This window comes from Engraulis encrasicolus, chromosome 15 (genome assembly GCF_034702125.1).
Source record: "Engraulis encrasicolus isolate BLACKSEA-1 chromosome 15, IST_EnEncr_1.0, whole genome shotgun sequence".
NCBI lineage: Eukaryota > Metazoa > Chordata > Actinopteri > Clupeiformes > Engraulidae > Engraulis > Engraulis encrasicolus.
Window position 1 is genome coordinate 2547662 of NC_085871.1, and position 21412 is coordinate 2569073.

The 21412-nt window shown below is 41.2% G+C and overlaps 1 protein-coding gene across 4 annotated transcripts in view; it reads left to right on the forward strand.

Annotated features, from left to right (window-relative positions):
- Positions 1-21412, forward strand: part of dmd (dystrophin) — a 233406-nt gene that overhangs the window by 203868 nt on the left and 8126 nt on the right. For 3 of the 4 annotated variants that reach the window (XM_063216797.1, XM_063216800.1, XM_063216799.1), the window contains 5 exons: positions 1552-1710; positions 2017-2171; positions 8853-8941; positions 11316-11436; positions 18358-18444. In XM_063216797.1, coding sequence (XP_063072867.1) covers positions 1552-1710; positions 2017-2171; positions 8853-8941; positions 11316-11436; positions 18358-18444 — 611 coding nt within the window. The remainder of the gene's footprint in view (positions 1-1551; positions 1711-2016; positions 2172-8852; positions 8942-11315; positions 11437-18357; positions 18445-21412) is intronic. The other variant, XM_063216798.1, reaches the window with a different exon arrangement.

Below are 21412 nucleotides of genomic sequence, written 5' to 3' on the forward strand. Positions count from 1 at the left end.
GTCCCTTAAGAAAAAGGTTGGGAACTACTGTTTGTGGACTGGAAAAGCTTGAGTTTGTGGACTGGAGAAAAGTGGAGGAAAATGAATGTTATGAAAGAAAAAAAGCTAACCAAAGGTTACAGGTCCACGTTTAGAGGAAGAGCTGTATGCGCTGCTGGTCGCCTGTCAACTAATTACGGTTCCATGTCGTGGAGCGTTATGCAATGCAAACGCCCCTCTATCTGAGCACAAACATCTGTGTCTAATACTGCCTGCCGACTTCTAAGTCGTTCATTTCCGCGAATTTCTGATGAACCAAAATAGCTGAGCACATACACAACATGATAAAGTCCCCTTCACGTTTGACATCCTCAGCCGAAGTGTAGGCCTATCACAAGACCATGAACATTAAGTGACACTCACAGTGGTGTTGCTGTGCTGTATAGAAGGAACGGAGTTGCCTCCCACTGTCCAAACGCAAAACAATGCCGGAAATGTAATGCCCCCCTCAGTTGTCTCACAATGCAATCAGCTTAGCTTTGCCAGTTTGGTAACATATCATATACGTTTTGGGACGCATTCGCTCCAGGCCAAAATGCCTCTCTGCCTCCGCCTTGTGGACACTGGAAGGAACAATTGAAGGAATGCGTTTCAGATGGACGGACGGACGGACAGACCCTCTTATAGAGATGCTGGGACGCATCTAAAAAGAAATGAAATCGCTAAGTTGACAACAATGCTTAGGAGCGTGTTGCCTGCCTCTCTCTCTCTCTCTCTCTCTCTCTCTCTCTCTCTCTCTCTCTCTCTCTTTATTTTGCATATCCAATGACAAAATAATTCTAAAGCTTAGGCCTTACAATAAGTTATTTCAATGTGAGCAGAAGCTCTGTAGTTTTCCCATTTTTGTTAAAAAAATATTATATTTTGTATGGTGTCAAGAGAAACTGGATATTTTTTTATATATATATCTATTCAAAACAGTGTACCCCAGCAAAAATGAGTTATCCCTGCTTTCCAGCCTTTTCCAGCATTTCAAAAGTAATGGGCAAAGCCTTTAATATCAATTTAATATTTGAATCTGTTCTGTATCGAATCGTATCGAATCGTTCTTCATCGCATGGTGTTATAATTGTATCGCACCATATCGTATGTGGGTGAATCGTATTGTATCTTACCACTGGTAATTTCATGAATCCCGAATGTATCGCATCGTTGCCATGTGTATCGAGATGTGTATTGTATCGCTTTGATTATGAAGATTCCCATCCCTACTCTATAGCCTAGTAAGGCATCCGGAAAATCCACATGCGCCCCGTTGCCCCTCAAGCACCTGCCTAGACCTAGACCCTACACCTAAAATGTCTGCACGCCAATGCCTGCCTGCATATCATCAACTGCCATAGACCCAATAGAACCAACTGACAATTCTGTCCACTGACGATGACTGTTTTTCCCCCAATGATGCTTACAATAAAAATCAAGACCATTTTTGCATTTTCTGGGAGAATGCAATTCAGTGATCATTGTTCTGTTATGTCTGTCTGTTCTGTTATGTCTGTGTCTGTGTGTCAGGGATGATGAGCACCTCTTGATCCAGCACTACTGCCAGAGCCTCAACACAGGCTCGTCCCCCTCTCAGCCTCGCAGCCCCGCACAGATACTCATTTCCATGGAAACAGAGGAGAAGGGAGAGCTAGAGAGAGTTTTGAATGATTTGGAGCAAGAGAACAGGTGAACGCAACATCTGCATTATTTTAAAGGTGCACTGTGTAGGATAATGGCCAGAATAGGTATTGCAACTATGCTTCTCGTTGAAACTGCTGCCTATTGCCAAATTTGATATTTTCCTGAATATTTACCAAGTATTAAACTAATATTTACTAGTATGACCAAAGTGCTAAAAACATTACACAGTGCACCTTTAAGACTAAGTTCACACAAGCAGTCAGCACTGGTACCTCATTCTTAAGCATACTTGCATTTTTAAAATAATGTAGCGCTTATTCTTTCTATCACTTTCCTTTTTCTCTTTCCCAGGAATCTACAAGCTGAGTATGATCGACTGAAGAAAGCTCACGACCGCCAAGGCCTCGGCCCACTGCCCTCGCCGCCCGAAATGATGCCAGTGTCGCCACAGAGCCCCCGTGATGCCGAGCTCATCGCTGAAGCCAAGCTGCTCCGTCAGCATAAAGGTCATATTGGCTGCCCCCTGCCTCCCATAACCTCCATTTACAACTCCCGCTGTCTAAAGGGTCATTTCACGTGAAATCCAACATCTTAGGACCAATGTTCCCTCTAAGCTGCGCGACTGCGCAATTGCGCACTGCTCTCACATTCTCCGCGCAGAGCAAATCCATGCAGCGCAGGTAAAACAAGGCGGCAAATTTGTGTGGAGACGCAGTTGAATGTTGGCCGAAATTTCCAATCCTTGTAGCTTTAGAACATCATTTAGAACATTTAAAACATGTTCTTTAGATATGAAACATCTATCTTATAGCAGTTTAAGCTATCAAACTGGACGCGGATGTCTGCTTACAATCAGCGTTGCACCCCCAGCTGATCAGACCGAGCGCGGATCTGCTGCTCGTCGAATGCTGTCAGAATCTGTCAGAAAGTGAGTGTGTTCCGCGCTGAATATTGATCTGGGCAGACTGAGTAGGAAAAAGTTCAACTTCATGCTTCACGTCACCTGTAGATATCCAGATGCTCGACACCGTTATCAACATTCATATCAGATTCACGATCGAACTACACAGCTTTTTGTGTACTCTTCACAACACAACACAACGCCATAGATTAGGCTGCGAGTGACCGCTCAGTTGTTACAACGTTGGTCTGGTAACAAATCTGCGTCTGTGTGGCTAAAAGTAAGGAATCGCATGCCATCACATGGTGAAGCCAGCGCATCCGAAGCATTCTCGCATGACCTTATCCTCGTATGGATACCAATTAGCCTATAGTTCATTACCATTTCCACTATGTCCTTCATACTTTGATGTTCAATGTACAAAGTTATCTAGGCTACTAGATGTGATATCTTAGCACTTCACTTCACTGGTTTGTTTGGCATAAACAGTCAAATTCCAGACCGATGCATGGGCGTACGTTTAGGGGGAGGCGGTTGTGACATGTCCCTACCAATATTTTAAGGGATATAAAATTGTCCCTACCAATTTTTGCCATATTTTTAATGTATCGAAAATCTACATTGATTAGTTTAACATTTCAATATACTACAAAGTGGTAGTATTAATTTAAAAAACATTTTGAACTGGCTGTTTTCTTTATGATATGAGAGATCCACGGTTTATTTGGGGATATGGCAACCCATGTCGCTATTGGGTGCAACAGAGTGATGGGTCATTAGACGGCCAGGTAGTTTCAGGTGGAAACAGTGGTCCATGTGCAGATTTAAAAAAAAAAAAAAAAAACACACAATCTATGAATTGGGGGGGGGGGGGGGGTGTTGAAGTTGTCCCTACCATAGCTCAAAGAAAACCTACGCCCTTGGACTGATACTTAGACTTTATCAGCCATTTCAGCAGGTTGCTGTTGTTGAACGTCTTTGATGTGGGCCATGAAGATTGAGATTTTGGACCGCTTCTCTGAGTCACTTTCAGCATTGGCAGTGGGGTCAATGCCAATGCATAGCCATCAAGGCCTTGTATTGGTCGTGTGTCATACATTTTTGCTCCAGTAACGACTGGTAGGAATGACGTCTACTAACCCCAAATACAATAAACGTCCTGCCAGCTTGTAGAGCTCCTCTGCTGTCGTATCTACCCACTCGCCATGCTTGTTGGCATATGTTGGCTTATGCAGCACAGCACTCCAACCATATGCATTGGTATGCTGTGCAATCTGTGTCATCACCTCCACTGTAAAAAAAACAACCTGGCGTAGCTCATTGCACTTAGAAGTGTTGCTGGCAGTTGTAGGCCTGGTGGTCTTAGGGGTGTGAATGGTGGTAGCTTTTTTGGTGTATCTGGTGTATTAGAAGAGTTGGTGCCACACACTGGCTGTTGTGACACAACTCCTCTGACCCTGGAAGCTGATGCCCGTGCTCTGCCCCCTCCTCCTCTGCCCCCTCCACTGCCTCCTTGTCCTCTGCCCCCTTCTCCGCTGCCTTCTCCTCCTCCGCCTCTGTCTCCTCCCAGGGGCGCCGCTAGGCGCACTTTCTAAGGGCCCAACCACTGACAGTAGGCCCAGAGAGGTTGCTGATGACATCATTTTAATAATATTGCTCTTTTTAGACTTTTCTGATAATATTCAATATTGAGTCCTGTATAATGAACCAATTAGATTAGGTTTATCGAGTTCTATAACTTTTTCTCGAGTTATTCATCATATCGTTATATTGTCCTCCCCCCTCTTGTGAAATGGTGCAGTCCAGTTCTGTCAAACGCGCGATGCCTTGAACCTGCTGCTTCATGACTGACCGGCTGGTGATAGCCTACGCAATCAGCCGCTGAGCTGATGCACTGATGTGATTGACTTATGCTGGTGATGGAATAGATAGCCTACAAGTTGTAGCCTAATAAATGAAGCAGACACTATAAAACGGAGAGAGACAGAAGAAGAAGACAACAGGTCGCTCGTTTTTTTCCTCGAAGAAAGGAATCACTCACTGACCCTGATGAAATGTGATCAAGATCAAAATGATAGGCCTACTGAACAAACAAAATTTGCATGAACACAGTTGGATTATCTAAACAAGAGACCGATTTTACAGTCAGTCTGATCTCTACTGAAGATCTCTACTTTTATTATCTCATCATAGATGTCTGAGATTTACGCATAGCCGTGTAGTCTCATGCCCATGTCCGACTCTACCACGACTCACTTCACCTGCTTAACCACCACGACCTCGGTAGGCTATTTTCCTTAATGTCAAAAATCTATGATATACAGTTAGGGCCATAAATATTTGGACACCTGCACAATTTTCATGTTTTTGGTGCTGTACACCATCCCAATGGATTTGAAATGAAACAAACGAGATGTACATTAACAGCAGACTTTCAGCTTTAATATGGGGGTGTTTGCGTCCAAATCGAGTGAACTGTGAAGGAATTATGACATTTTCTATCAGTGCTACCCCATTTTTAAGGGACCAAAAGTAATTGGACAGTCTAGTATTTATACATCAAACTTTCAATTTTTAATTATTTGGTTGCAAATACTTTCCAATCAGTTACAGCCTGTAATTTGCAATCCATAAACATCAATAGACACTGGGTTTTATCCCTGGTGATGCTATGGTGAGCTCTCTATTGCAACAGTCTTCAGTTCCTGCTTATTCTTAGGGTGTTTTCCCTTCAGTTTTGCCTCCAGCAAGTGAAATGCTTGCTCAACCGTACTCAGGTGAGGTGATTGACTGGGCCATTGAATAATATTCCACTTTTTTGAGGTAGAAATGGCTAGTGGCTTTCAGATGAAGCTTTGGGTCATTGTCCATCTGCACTGTGAAGCATTGTCCAATGAGTACAGAACCATTAGGTTTAATATGACATAATAATATACCCTGAAAATCCTCAGAATTCATCCTTTGGCTTTTGTCGGTAGTCCTCATCATCAATAAATACAAGGGGATAATCGTATTGACAGATATGCATGGCCACAGCATGACACTACCACCACTATGATTCACTGATTGGGTGGTATGCTTTGAATCACGAGCAGTTCCTTCCCTTCTCTGTACTAATTTCTTCCCATTACCCTTGTACAAGATGCTTTTTGTCTCCTCTGTCCATAGGATGTAACTCGAGACCTATACAGTCTTTTTAAGACGTTGTTTGGCAAAGCCAAATCTGGTATTGCTATTTCTGATGCAATCAATAATTTACATCTTTTAGTGAACCCTCTGTATTTCCTATGGTGAAGTGTTCCTCAATGTTCTTGATCTTTTTCTTGATTGTTGCCTTGGACATGTATCCACCGTTCACCTGGACACTGTTCTACATCTGGCCAACTGTTGGGAGATGGGTTTTTGTTCACCAGATACAGAATATTGCCTGTCATCCACAGCATTTGTCTTCCATGTCTGCCAGGTAATTTGGTGTTGCTCTGGTATTTCTTTTTCCCAAAATTCTGAACTCTTGAATTAATCATATTCAATGTTTCCCCATCTCTCAAATGGGTTTGTTTTGATTTTTTTCCACCTTATGATGGCTTGCATCACTGATGGTGACAGATGGACTTTGGATCTCATGGATATTCCGTAAAAATATATGGAAATGCAAATGGAACACTTCAAATGAACTCTAAGACCTTGTATTGACATCTTGGTGATGGTGTAGTATGGGAATAATACACATCTGACTGGAAAATAGCTGAGAAGCCTACTGTCCAATTACTTTTGATCCCTTGAAAAGTGGGCAACACACACAAAAAACGTTGCTATTTCATTCCTGTTTATGCGATATGGATTTCAACACCTTCACATTAACGCTGAGAGTCTACAGTAAATGCACAGCTTGTCTGTTTTATTTCAAATCCATTGTGGTGGGGTATACGGTGGAAAAGGATGATAATTGTGTTGCTGTCCATATATTTCTGGCCCTAACTGTAAGTCGATCTGATCAATGGCAAAGTAAGTTCCCTAAAATGCACACGCTTGCCTTGTCTATTTTGTTGATGACAACACATTTGGCGACGAGTCTCAAACCTAACGTGGAGTGGATAGTGACATTTTGTCTCCTTTCAACTTTCCACGGTTGTTTTGCCTACCCCCAAGGGATGCAAGGGCGAGGAAAAAAGTCTCAAGTTCGCGAGGAAGGGAGGAGGAAAATAAGGGATCCGTGAGTGACCTGAGGAAAAACAAAAGTAGTCCTAGGCCTACTCCTAACTGTGCAAATAAAAGTCGGACTGTGTTAATTGAAACCATGAGCTTTGGCTGGATTCGTGGGACAAATTGGTGCGTTTGGAAGCCTACATAATTTAAGATTGGGCCACGTAGTCTACATAAAGGCTTTTTAATGTAACTTCCCGTTTGGACACCTTATTTTGGAGTGCCTGGATGAACTCTTCTCTCTACATGAACTGATCCCCGATATCCAAGAGCACCAAACAAACTTAAATGATCAGACTGAAGACTGCTTGAGCTTCCAGCCACCTGTGTGCCTTTCATTGCCAAAATAATGTTCTGACTTTTTTCTAAATTATTTGGTGATATCCCTCACAACAGTGCAACAGCACATAGGCCTAATGGCGAGAGTTTTTCCCTCAGCACGTAATGAAAGCTAATCGGACGTTTAATGACAGGTGGTGCTGATGGACAGCGCATGAGGGAAAGAAGTTGCAAACTTGATCGTGTTCGGTTTCGTCAGTCCAACGGAACACTTCTGGCTATAGAAAATGAATCTGTATTGCAACACATCTAGTTAGGCCTAGGTCTATATAGGCTATCCAAGATATTTAATTTAGACAGAATCCTTTCAAGCCGTGCAGCATCAACGTGGTCATATAGCCTACTGTCTGCACTTGTTCCGTTGCCTGCCTCATAGCAGAGAAGGAATGGCTTGCTGTTGTTGAGGATTTGTAACGTGGATTATCGAAACTGAAGACTTGATTTCTTCTATTGATACCTTTTTGTTTGGTATAATTACGGACAATGCAAATAACTGATTTTTGTGACGTTCGGACATTTTTGGAAGGAATATAATCGAATTAGTCCCGCCGCTTGGGTTATTGTTTTTCGCGTGCATGTGGATGAGCATAGGCTATTGAATTTGATTGCAGCCTAATAGGCCTACTGAATTGAAAATATGACATAGGCCTAAGCATACCTATGTAATTTTTAACAAGAGTGGCATTTTTCTCGGGTGCTATGACTTCTTGCTTTGCAAGAAGACAGTCTCCTTACTCCACGGGCAAAAAGCACCATGGTCAGACCCTGGCGCGCAAGGTCATGTAGGCAGACATGAAAGACTCACTACTCCACGGGCAAATATCGGGAAAAATTAAGCACCACCAGCATGGACAGCTCCCCACGAGTCACTTATAATGGTTGGTCTTTTCCTGGGATTTGATTCATGTCGTTTGGGGGAAAATATTAAAATAGCCTTTGTAATGGTAAGAATATTTCCAAAGAGCCAAGATGGGGCTTAAGATCAATATGGGCCAGGTTTGTCTCCGTGCGTACACACACACACACACACACACACACACACACACACACACACACACACACACACTCTCTCTCTCTCTCTCTCTCTCTCTCTCTCTCTCTCTCTCTCTCTCTCTCTCGCGCGCCACAGACCCACGCAAGTGCAAGTCAAGTTTTCACCACCTCGTGAAGTGTTTAGACCTGGCCTGTTTAATGTCGCTGTAAATTGGTGTAATGTAGCAGAAAGTGCGAGACATTCACTGGACTCGTTGCACGCAACAAGTTGTGAAATGATTTCTTAACAGTTTTAACCGCATCATTCCCGACTCTCGAGCAGTTTGAGAACTGAGAAGAATGACAGAGAGAGAGGGCAGTGACTACCGTGTCACTGAGTATGTGTGTGCTGTGCCTACTGAATTCAAGTGCAGAAAAAACATATCCATATAAATTATTACATAATGCACCATGTTATTACATTTCCATCAAAAAAAAAAGTTGCGGCCGCATTCCGTAATAAATTTCGCATTTTGTAATAATTTATTACAAGATGAGAAAAAAGTTATTACGAAATGCGTTCAAGAAATTTATTACGAAATGCGTAAATTATTACACAATGCGGCAATTGTCACCGCATTATGTAATAATTTGTTACATTATTACATATTGCACCGTTATTACATAATGCGGCGTTACACAGCTTCTTCCCCAAAGCTGTCACAATACTGTATAATGTCTAAAAGGCTTTGTATTTGTATTGTATTTGTAGGTCGCCTTGAGGCTCGTATGCAAATTCTGGAGGACCACAACAAGCAGCTGGAGTCACAGTTACATCGCCTCAGGCAGCTCTTGGAGCAGGTGAACAAACTACATTTGTGCTCAAAAGGCTTACGCAAACATCAGAGCAGAGCAGCAGCAGCAGAGCAGTGGTTCCCAAACGTTTTCAGATTTTTGGAATATTTTTGCCACCCCCTAGGGGGCCTGATCCCCCAGTTTCTTGGGAGGCTTACGCTTGAGAATAGATGGAGTTCCCTTAGTGATGTAGATGGTTGTGGTGCACATCTAATGCAAGCAGGGTTGCCAGATGATGCTCTCCAGCCCAAAAAAATCTCAAAACCTGCCTGGAAGCACTAAATCCCGCCCAATTGTATTGATTTCTATGGCCAAAAATTGGACGTTTTTTTCCTCCAAAATCCATTTTTCCCGCACACGGCCATCCTAAGCAGCCCAATTGGGCGGGAAACCGCCCAATCCGGCAACACTGCATGCAAGCAGTCATCAAACGCTACAGAAAGAGAAGAATAAGGAGGGGAAAACATCCCCTTAGGAGACCAAACTTGAGGACACTCCTTTACATTGGGTAGGCGGGGTTTGAAGTATCTTACTGTACAAGAAGATATACAGCGCCGCCAGTTAGTATCGGCACCCCCTAATTTTATTTACAAAATGTGCAATATATCCAGAAATAAATGGAAATATGAACAACTTTTACCAACAAGATCTTTTAATTGAAGGTCCAAAGATATTAAGAATAGCAAAGTATTTTTTTCCAAATGCATTTTGTAATTTCAAGCAAAAACATGAAAAAGGGCATGTCCATGAATATTGGCACCCCTCCTTAACGGATTGGTCTCACACCATTTGACAACAAAAGCAGCCTCCAAAGGTTTTGGTATTCGTCGTCGAGCTTCTTGCACTTCTCTAGTGGCATTTTGAATTGTGCATTTGGATGTTTGCTTTGGGTTTTTGTCTTGCTGGATTGAACATGATCTTCACCTCAAACCAAGTGTTCTTGCACATGGTTACACATTTTCCTGTAAATGATGATACGTGTGATGCCTGTCATGATACCTGTGATATGGTCAAAGCCTCCAATACCCAATGCATCAATGGGGTGATATAATATTATAGATCTGACACCATGCTTGATTTTTGGTAGGGTGTCCTTTTCCTCAAAGACTTTCTTGCAGAATATGTAAACATGCTGTTTGTATGCATCACTGAAAAGCTGTTCTATTGCTTCATCAGACCTTAGAACATTCATAAAAGGGCTGTGCTGTCCCTGTATTGTCTTATACAGACTTCAGGTGTTCCCTTTTATGACTTTCATGAAGCAATGTGGTCTGCCTTTGCCTCCAACCAAAAAACAATACTTTCTGTAGTGTTTAACTTGTGATGCTTATTGAAAAAAACTTCCCAAAACAGTTCAAAGTTGACCTTCAGGTCTGTAGATGTTAGACTCCGTGTTTTGACATTATTTGCACCGACTTCTACAGACTTCTATCATAATTTCTTCTCCCTTAACCCCACATCCAAGGATTTTCTTTACAGCTCCCTGTTAGGCAGATTTCTGAATAACACAACACAGTGTTGGAAATGATATACTAGGGTCTTTTGAGATGACCTTTTACTATTTGGCGGTCTTGTTTTTGCAAATAATTGTATTTCTGTTGTCCTCTGGCAGCCCCTGTCTTCACATTTGTCAAAGACGCACAAGATGTAACAGGTGGCTATTTAAAACACAAATATATAAAAAAAAATCCTTGCCTAATTCATGTCCTATGGGCAAAAGCAATTTGTGAAAGGTGATTCCCATTTATTATCTACCATTTTTGAGTCAAATTAGGTTTCCACAATGGTATCCAGTAAAGGGTGCCAATACCAATGATTTCAGGAGCTTTACCTTCTTCAATTTTTTCCCTCTCGTAGTTTAGTATTCATTGCTGTTGATATGTTTTACATTTAGTATCAACCACAAGCTATCTATAGAAAAATCATGGTTGACCTTATTATTTGTTGTCTGGAGATATATCCCATAATGTGCTTAAGCTTCAAGGGTGCCAATACTAACTGGCGGCACTGTATGGTTTATTGCACCAGGGCTGGCAGAATTTATCATTATTTGGGGGGACAGTCTTTTCTCCAGAATATGAATCATGAGACATTTTTTTTTCTTCAGCCATCCATGGTGAGCGGTTAGCTGTGAATCCGCTTCATTGACCAAGAATAATCAAAATTACCCTGACCAGACCCTCTCAGGGGTGTGAGTGTGTGTGTGGGAGGGAGGGAGAATGTTAACTGACATCCTCACGGGTGTGGTTCAGCCATAGACAAGAAGCCGAAGGCTAAGTGGTGTCAGAAATCACACCCGGGAGGATGTCAGTTAACATCCTCCCGACCAATCACTTGTCAGTTACTTGGTGTCTCACTTGAACACTGGCCTTTGTCCTAGCCACAGACGGAGTCCAAGGTGAATGGCACAGCCCTCTCCTCTCCCTCTACGTCTTCACAGCGGTCCGACTCCAGTCTCCCTCTCTTGCGTGTAGCGGCCAGTCAGACCACTGATACTATGGGTGAGTAAAGACTGCCACTTGCGGCATTCCTCCTATATCACCCATTGGAATTTATCCCCAACTTTTGATATTTTCACAAACTTCTACAACTACTTGAATATTAAAACAACCATATTCAGAAGTGAAAGTATAATAATTTGGAACAATATGATGAGATATTTGCAATGATCTTGTCTTGGACAAAGACAAGAACTGTGCCTTGTATGTGCTGCATGTGAGGTTTCGATAAACAAAGATGTAAGGTTGGTCAGTCTATGATTATTCATTTGATTTTCAATGAATAAGTAAAAAAAGAAAAAAAAGAAAGAAAGAAAAGGGGAGCAACACTACCTCTAGATTGTTTTTAAACATTTTATCTTTGACTTAGTGGATCGGTAAAAAATTATCACTTTGCAATTAAAGTGTTGAATTTTGGTATAATGGTCTGATCAGATTTAGAATATCTGGCGCTGAAGGTCTGGTTCCAATCATGGATTTCGTAATGGGAAAATTGATTTAAAAATAACATTGATATGCAATAAGATATTAAGGCTCAGAAAAAAATGAAACCTTTTCGCTTTTATTCACTCACGATGTTTTGGTCATTGTTAACCTTTACCTGGTCAATTTTCCTGATAAAGGTCTAAAACCGAAACTTGTAGTAAAAGCGAAATAGTCAGTGTGCGGGAGTTTTGAAGTTTTTTATCACCTGATGAGCAGACGGAACGTGTTCTGATTGTCTGAGCAGGTGTCCATTATTCCTAGAGAACAGGACAGTTATGAAGTCACGCATTTCAAACTTAAATGCAAGCGTCTAACTTGGTTGTGCATAGAATCTTTGTTTGGAATGTTGACATTGCGAACAAACAATGCGGATGATATACCCTCAGAATACCAAACAAAGACCATACACGTGTATGGGACACTTGCGACAGACACGTTTGATTAGCATACCTCGGTGGCAGCTATCCCTTAGCCTACTTAAAGACACTGACCTATATGTATTTTTTAACATGGAAGATAGTTTCAAACGGGAGATAAGCAGGATAACGGCCACCACCCTAGCTGCCAAGGCGTCACAGTGTCCCAGTCGCCGCAGCGTCCTTAATCTGTTCACAACTAGCCCTGGCAGGGGGCTCCCCTAGGTGGCGCTGGTCTCTGCCTGAGGTTTCTTCCTGGCTATATGTTTTTTTTTTCTTCTCAGACCTCATTGAGCTTTTCCCCCTATAAATCATGAATCAAGTGAAAAGGGGAGTTTTTCCTCACCCCTGTTGCCACCAGGGGCCACATCTGAGCGCCCAAATTCAATGTAACTACAAGTATCTATCACTTATCCTGGACCCAACCTATGTGGACCTTATGCCTCTACAATCTTTCTATGTCTTCTTCTTTTGTCTTCTTGCTATTCTCTCTTGTTTCTGTCTCTCATTTCTACTTCTCTCTTTAACTCCATCTTTGACATTGACAATCCAATCTCCTGCAACAAGATCATCTATGAGGCTTGCCGAAATGTACCAACTTTAAATTGATTATGAACAAACGCGATCGCAATCAAAATGCCTGATGACCAAACAAATTATCATGAATATCCCCAAAAGGAATCAAATCTAGCTAAGAGAATTTCTTGCAACATTGCTATGAGTAACACTTACTACTTTTCATCAACAAAGAATGAAGCGCAGTGGATAATCTACTTACTCACAAAGCCTCAGATCAACAAATTAATAAAATATTATTTAAATGCTGGCAACCGGGTGATGAGCGGAATAACGGCCTTCGATGTCTTCCAATATCAAGGAGCACTCATCAGATTTCTTTTTTTCATTTTTAATCGCCTCACATCACAGACATTTCGGGCTTTCACCCTTCTTCAGTGTGAAATCGCCATTTCACACTGAAGAAGGGTGTAAGCCCGAAACGTCTGTGATGTGTGGCGATTAAAAATGAAAAAAGAAATCTGATGAGTGCTTCTTTATTCACTTTCTTTTGAGATTTGAGTTCATTCATTGACGAAGTTAACCACCCAGTGTAAAGTATAAGAAGACAAGGTGTTGAGCGCACTTCCTGATCCTTCCAATATCAAGGGAAATGCCATCGGGCTGTTTGACGCTTCTGCCTCGTCCATTATTTCCTGTGATATCGGAACACCTCATCTGCCATTATTTCTTATAGCGGTATTATCACAGTATTGCCTTTCGATCCCATGGCCGATGATTTTTCAGTATACCAATATGCACTAAAGATCAAAACTTGTTTATTTTAGATCATTTCTTTTCACTATAATCTGCAGTTCCATCAGGGTTGCCAGATGTGACTGATGATTTCCAGGCAAAAAAATGCTCGACAATGCCAGGAGGCACTAAATCCTGAGAAATTTGAACCAATTTTGAAAATGTATTTGACAATTGTACACAAAACCCAGACCAATACTTTGTTAAATCCAAAAACAGACAATGTGGAAGAACCCCAATCTGGTAACCCTGAGCTACATGTAGTCCTGTGGCTGCTGGCTCTATTGACAGCAATTTAAGATGCCGAATCCAAGTGGTCAGCTGATGTTTACAATCTAAAAACGCCAAATATATTTAAAAAAATCAAACCATCTTTGATGTCTTTTCAGACTCAAAGCGATATATTTGTATTTATCTTAGTTTTAAAACTAGATTTATTAGGCTGGTTGTCTGGTCCGTGCCGCTGCAGCTGCTCCTCAAAGACTGAGGTTCACAACTTAAGTTCAAAACTTCTGACCCTCTTCGATGTATTTTCACTGTGAAGAATAATTGTTTGTTTCTTTATTTTAGATAGCCTGCTTTCACGTGTACAGTGCCATGAGAAAGTTTGGGCGCCCTTTTGGAAAATCATTACATCGGTTTATTTCTCGTTAAGCTTTTAAAGTAACAACTTTGTTTTAACATATGTTAAACTGTAGGGAAAGAGAAACATTTCAGCAGTGGAAGAATTTTCATGGGTGTTACAGAACCAATTTTATGTGGATTTAAACAAAAATAGGCGTGTGCATAAATATGGGCACCCCAAAGAAGGTATACCATTAATATGACGTAGAGCTCACCTTTGCTGATCTAATGACCTGTGGATACTTGCTATACAAGAAGACAAGTTCCAACTGCCTGGTGCTACTGAATAGTGGCCAATTATTCTATCTAGAACCTCTCTAATCTGTCTTCTTTAGACATCCTGGTTCAAATAAATCCATTCTTTTTCAATAATGGTGATACCTCAAGATTGGTATGACCATTTCAAGACATTGTACTTGTTCTTTTGCATTCACTCATTGTTGAATTTTGATCAGAGCAGTGCAATCACTGTCCTGCTGGGAAGCCCAAACTCAGCTCAGCCTTCATTTTGTGACTGACACTTGAACATTATTTTGAAAAGTCCGCTATTTGAAAGGAATTAGTGAGGCCCAACTGTAATACGTTTTACAGTGTGTATGCGAGCCATGCAGACCTATAGCAGGGTATACTTAAGGCCAGATGTCACATAATTTATGTGTGCATTTTTTGCCATGTCCACATCCCATTGTTAAGGTCAAATAACTCTAGCTCAGTCTCATCTGACTACAGTATGGTTTGGTTACCCAAAATGCTTTTAGCTTGTCCAGATAAGCTTTCTGCATAAGTTTAGCAACTTATTTCTGATGGATACACAGGAAAGCCTTTTTATGCATCACCCATCCATTGAGATTTTGCCTTGTAAAAAGTATATGCGGAAAGACCCATGTCTAAGTCTGCACTATAAGCAGCTATGGTCTTGTAGTTCTATGGAGGTGTTCTGTAGTGTGCCTGTTACCATTCTTACCATCCTTTACCCATGCCTTTTAAAATATTTTTCAGCAAGCTACATTTTCCTTTCACGAGTATCATTCCTGTGGTTTTCCATGCTTTCCACTCAAATGGTTTTCCATTTCTGGGTGTGGAGAAACATTGTCCAAGACTTTCAGATTACTTTGTTTACCTTTCTCATTATTCATAGTAATGCATTATCTTTGTTTGAAGTCTGCAAAGAGTTGTTCAGAGACCACTATATTGCCACTCTCCAAGATAGAATTTAGGACAAGCCTAGTCTGCTATTATGTATGGTAAAGAACATTTTAATGACCAATCACTGCTGTCTTAGTGACTGAAGGGATTCCAAAGTCATTAAAACCAGTTTGTGCTGTGAAGGTGAGCTCTACTTCATATAAATGGTATACCTTCTTTGGGGTGCCCATATTTATGCACACGCATATTTTTGCTTAAATCCTCATAACATTGTTTCTGCAACACCTATGCAAATTCTTCCACTGCTGAAATGTTTCTCTTTCCCTACAGTTCAACATATGTTAACATGAAGCTGCTACTTTAAAAGCTCAATGAGAAATAACCCAATTTATTATATGGTTGTGACGTCATCTGTCGAATGCTCCATTCATTTCAACGGGGCTCCCCAACGTTCGGACGTCTGTTATTTTTCGATAACGGACGGGTTGGTCTATAACAGACCGCTGTCAATGGCAACAAGACTTTTCACTGCTAAAGCGACTTTTCAACAAGACTCTAATCAGCTGCTGTGATAGACAGCACCCCTTGTCCTGGCTACCGCTGTCAATGGCAACAAGACGTTCACTGCTAAAGCCACTGGCTTGTATACAAGTCAGTGGCTAAAGCGAATGTTTCATATCACTCCGCAGGGGGTCCGGTCTTTTGTCACTCTAATCAGCTGCTGTGATAGACAACACCTGTTGTCCTGGCTACCTAGCTGTTGCCTAGCGGTGTTCCACAACGGCACTGTTTTGTTTTGCGCAGCAACAATCTTAACATTAAATAGGCCTAAAGAAATGTCCCCGCCATGTGTGAATCATTTAAGTATATCCATATAATAAGCGGGTTAACTTTCGGCGAGTCGGTCGCTTTGTGGAATAGCAGCACTTCAGAGAGAACAAGACCCCTCCGCTCCGCGTCGGGGTCTAAAGATTCTCTCTGTCGTGCTGCTATTCCACGGTAGCGACCTTCTCGCCGAACGTTAACCCTTACGTAATGATTTACCAAAAGGGCGCCCAAACTTTCTCATGGCACTGTGAGCTACGAGACGTAGCCTGCAATGTCCAAGCATGCATGACATGCAGTCCATGATAGTTAACACAAGCCGTTTTTTCAATTTCTAGAGTTAAAACTAAATATGACACTAAATATCAATCATTCAAACAGTCTTCGGTGTGTTTGCAGAAGCAAAGCCACGTTTGTAATTCAAGTAGACAATCATAGACAGTCGTAGACACCTTTTTAGGTTACTGCTCCATAGGCTTCAGCTGAATTGAGGACAGCGCGCATCACTCTGTTTACTGTGGAAACTTTGGCAAAGTGGTCATAGGATTGTTACAATTTCATCGTCACAGCCATCAGAGTAGAAGTTGTTTGTTGGTCTCCATTAGGTTGCTAACTTTAACAAAGTCAAATGATGTTATCCAGCTGACGGCAAAAGGCTATTTGTGGCACTGCGTGCACTGCGGTTATCCACTGACACAATCAATCTTTTGAAATTTAAACGGTGTAGGGCCTGATTGTCATTGTCAACATTTTAGCATGGCAACAGCGTGGTGTGGTTACCCATGAGACAGTCAGTCTTTTGACCTTTAAATGATAGGACCTGATTGTCATTGTCAACATTTTAGTGTGATAACAGCGCAATTTACCATCAGACATGCTGTTACATGTCTCATTTCCCATGCACTTTTCCTCATTCTGTGGAGAATGTGACCTGTCAGAGATCATGAACTTTTTTCAGCTGTTTAGACTGTACTGTCAAAATGATAGGCTATTTGGGGCTAAAAAAAATGAACCACTTGAGATGCAGGAAAGGCTCATGAGGCATAGTGCACGGTGCGGTTATCCACCGAGATAATATCGTTTTTTGAATTTCAAAGTGTAATTGTCAACATTTCTTAGCACTGTAACCGTGTACACCGGTAACCGCTACAGCCCTAATTCCTTACATAGCGGCCCATGGGTCATCTCCAATGCACCTGCCACATGAGGTGTGCGGAAAAATCACAAGTTACACGTGGTATGAAGGTTCACAAAAGGAGATCTACTCAGGTTTGGAATGATGGGCACTTAGAATTTGATCCCTGAGGGCTGTTGTGGCCATCTTTCAAAATAGCTGCCAACATGGATTCCTCAGTGGCAAAATAGATTAAATGGTGCCAGAAATATAAAATCAAAGCATATATTAATCATAAATACGGGCAAACATAAGGACTTCACAAGGATTATCATTAATCCTCATATTACACACACATCATGAGAAGTTACATATGGAATGTATTTAGAGGTTTACTCTGTGAATTTACTTGCATATTGTCAATATGGGTTTAACATGGTCTCTCCCTGGTAAATAACTCCAGGTTTCTTGCGGGTGTGTGGAAATTTCCTGACATAGACAAGTCCGCCAAGCCCCTTCTCACAATCCCAACAATATTTGTTACGTTTACTAGAAAACTGTCTTTTCACACTGTCCACCTCTAGACAGAAAATACTATTGTTGTATCTACAAGATTTAACAGGCATTCTACAGCTGACCCCTTTTGTGAGTCTTTATACCAAATTTCATGTTGATATGTTTGTTTTAATACATTTTCCCATTTTAAAATCCATGTTTGAAAATGGCCCCCAGACGCCACCTCTGGAGTGCCTTGGATTATTAATCTGGTCAGTGAGTGTTCAGACCCAACATGATACTTTCAGCATCAAGTGATTTAAACGTGATGAATATCTGCAATTGATTGCTCAACTAACTTGAGCTTAAAATGGAATGCTGGAAAAAAACAGTACTCATACATTCATGGACATGTAGTTATACATTCATAGAAAGAAAACAGATCAGTTTCTTAGGTCCAGAGTTTCGTTCTAATCGATTTAAGATAATGGAAACGTTTCTGTCTAGGTGATGAAGATTTATCAAGTCCCACACAAGATGCAAGTCTAGTGGACGTGATGGAGCAACTTGGCTGTCCATTTTCTAGTAACCAAGGTGAGAGGATGAAGATACAGTCCCCTCCAAAAGTTTTGGAACACCACGCAAGCCAAATTCTCTTCATTTTGTAGTTGAGTGTGAAATACAATTTTAGATTGGCAGCTTCTATTTCTGGGTATTTAAATCCCAGGGATTTCAACAATTAATCAGTGAGCGATTAATTGCTGAATAAAACTTGAATCGATTAAATGAAATTAATTTCAATTTATCGCCAGCTCGACTGGCAAGGGACCCAGGTGAAATGGGCATGATCAAGTGCGTGTGAAGAGGGGTGTGCAGAGGGGGAACATTGCAATCACCTTTGGATTAAAAAATATGGGCATTCCAACTCATCATACCTAACATCCCTTTGATTTTCAGTAGGATTTTTATTTCTGGTGAGTAAGAATGCCCACTGGGCATTGCCTATACCACCAAAGATCCAAAACGTGCTATGGTTCATGACTAAGTGTGTGTGAAAATGGGTGTGCAGAGTGGGAACATTCAAATCACCTTTGGATTAAGAAATATGGGCATTCTATCTCACCATCCCATTGATTTTCAATTGGGTTTTATTTCTGGTGAGTAAGAATATTCTAGAACAATATTCTTTCTTTTAATTCTTGTATTCATGTTTTATTTAGCTGGAAGCCCAAAATATGTAAGAATAAACACATTCATTATTGAAAAATATAATAGATTCATGACCGACATTTTAAACTATGAAATGTTAACATTTTTGATGGAATTGAGCAAAGATGAATGCATAAGTTGTCATTAATGATTGCTGAAACTTTGCAGTCATCAGCCTTAAAGTTGCACATGGGACAATGCTTGGACACCTCAGCCTCTTAGCTGTAATTTTAATAATTACCGGTAATCAGGGCTCTAAATTAACACACAGGAAACCTACTGTTACTATTAGCATGCACCGACACAGAACCTTGCTCTAACAGGCTGCCTTTTTAAGCTGCGAGGACCTGACTGAAGTTTCAATAAGACGCAGATTATATGCCTACTTCTGTTTTGTACGTTTTGCAGGGCTGTAGTACTCGAGTCCGGACTCGGCCCGAGTCCGGACTCAAGACCGTTTTTTTGCGGACTTGGACTTGTCTTGGACTCGCTATCAATTGGACTCGGACTTGTCTTGGACTCGGACACTGATCTTGCCAAATTAGGCTTTAGCACTCGACCGGGTCTGTTTGTATTTTGTTTGGAACATTGGCTGTCATAAATTCTAGAGTAGAGCTTGAAATCCAACAACATAAACGTTTGTCTTCACATCCATGGCATATAGGTTACCTTCAAATATTCTCATTATTGAAACTCATCCTTTTCTTTGTTTAACACTGACCGACATGTGACTCGGACTTGACTTGGACTCTAATCTTTTTGGACTCGGTCTTGTCTCGGACTCGAACCTCTTTGGACTCGGACTTGTCTTGGACTTGACTTTTCTGGTCTTGGACTTGTCTTGGACTCTACTAAGGTGGACTTGACTACAGCCCTGACGTTTTGTGCGGGTGATGAGAATGTGGCGGTGGTTAGAGCAAGGTTCTGTGTAGGCGAATAGGCCTACTAGTAATAATAACAGTAGGCCTAATAGTAGTGACGTTTTTTTAAAAAAAGGAGTAATTTTGGAACGAAATTGCGACAAGGGCAGAGGAGGAGAATTGACTGTCAAAGTAGTGTGAGCGTAGATGTCAGTTGTCTTCTGAAATGTTTTAAGTCCTGGCGCAACTAAGTTGCAAAGCCCACGCCATCGGAAAGAAGGGCAGACCTTGCATGCCCGTGCGAGTAGGCTACGTGAAAAAAAAACATAAAAAAAAAAAAAAACTACCAACGGCAACGCTATGGAAGTAACAAAGGAAGCGGACATTTCCGTGATATTATTTACTTTTAGTTAAACATAGCGTCGGCTTCTTGTCATTTTGTTGCGCATGGTAGAGAAGAGCTCCTGGAGGAAATGAAGGTGTCTATAGCAGCATAGGCTACTGTAGGCTACATAAACACACAATAGACACACAAGACATAGGCCTACCCATTATTGCACAACGTGTGTGTGTGTGTGTGTGTGTGTGTGTGTGTGTGTGTGTGTGTGTGTGTGTGTCCGTGTGTCCGTGTGTCCGTGTGCGTGCGTGTGCGTGTGTGTGTGTGTGTGTTGACCTCTCCTCCTCTCTCCTCTTCTTTTCCTCTCATCTCTTCTCCTTCATTGGAGTTTGCAGATGTAAGGTTTTGTAGTGTTTGACTGTGCGTTTGTTTGTTTGTTAATGGTATCTTGGTGTTTGTGGCTTGTGTGATGTAATTCACTGTTACCATTCACTGGTAAAAATAAAGCAGAAGTTATATAATCAAAAAGTATATATAATATGCTTATTATGTATAGTAGCCTATGTAGGCCTATAGTGTTTCTGTGTTGTGGAAATATTTGAATAAAATAACCATAATTTAATAATACATAACTAGCCTAACGCATAGCCTGCCGGTAGTTTATTTTGGCAAGATTTAAAAAATGGCTAGTTGAACTTCTGTTTGGCTGGTAAGAAAAAATGTCTACTAGCCAAATTGGCTGGTGGTGGGAAAAGTTCATTTAGAGCCCTGCCGGTAATGTACTTTGCAAATGGTCCCTGACTAAATAAGACAAATAAACTAAACTAAACTACAATCCAAAATGCCTACAGCAATATAAAGTGAAGGTTCTGGAGTGGTCATCTCACTCTCCTGACCGACCTCACTATCAGTGAGTCACCTTGGCATACCTCAATGTGCAGTTTAGGTAAGGCAAATGTATTGCAGCAATCAGATCCATTTTACCAGAAATAATGGGTTGTTTTGCCATCTGAGAGAAAAAGAGCCTCATCCACAACTGCCGCAAAAGATTTCAAGCTGTCATTGATGTTAAAAGGGGAAGTGCAGAACATCTAATACTAAAATTTTAATCATGGTAATTTTGGTAGTGTGCATTGTTATGATGGTTTTGAAAGAG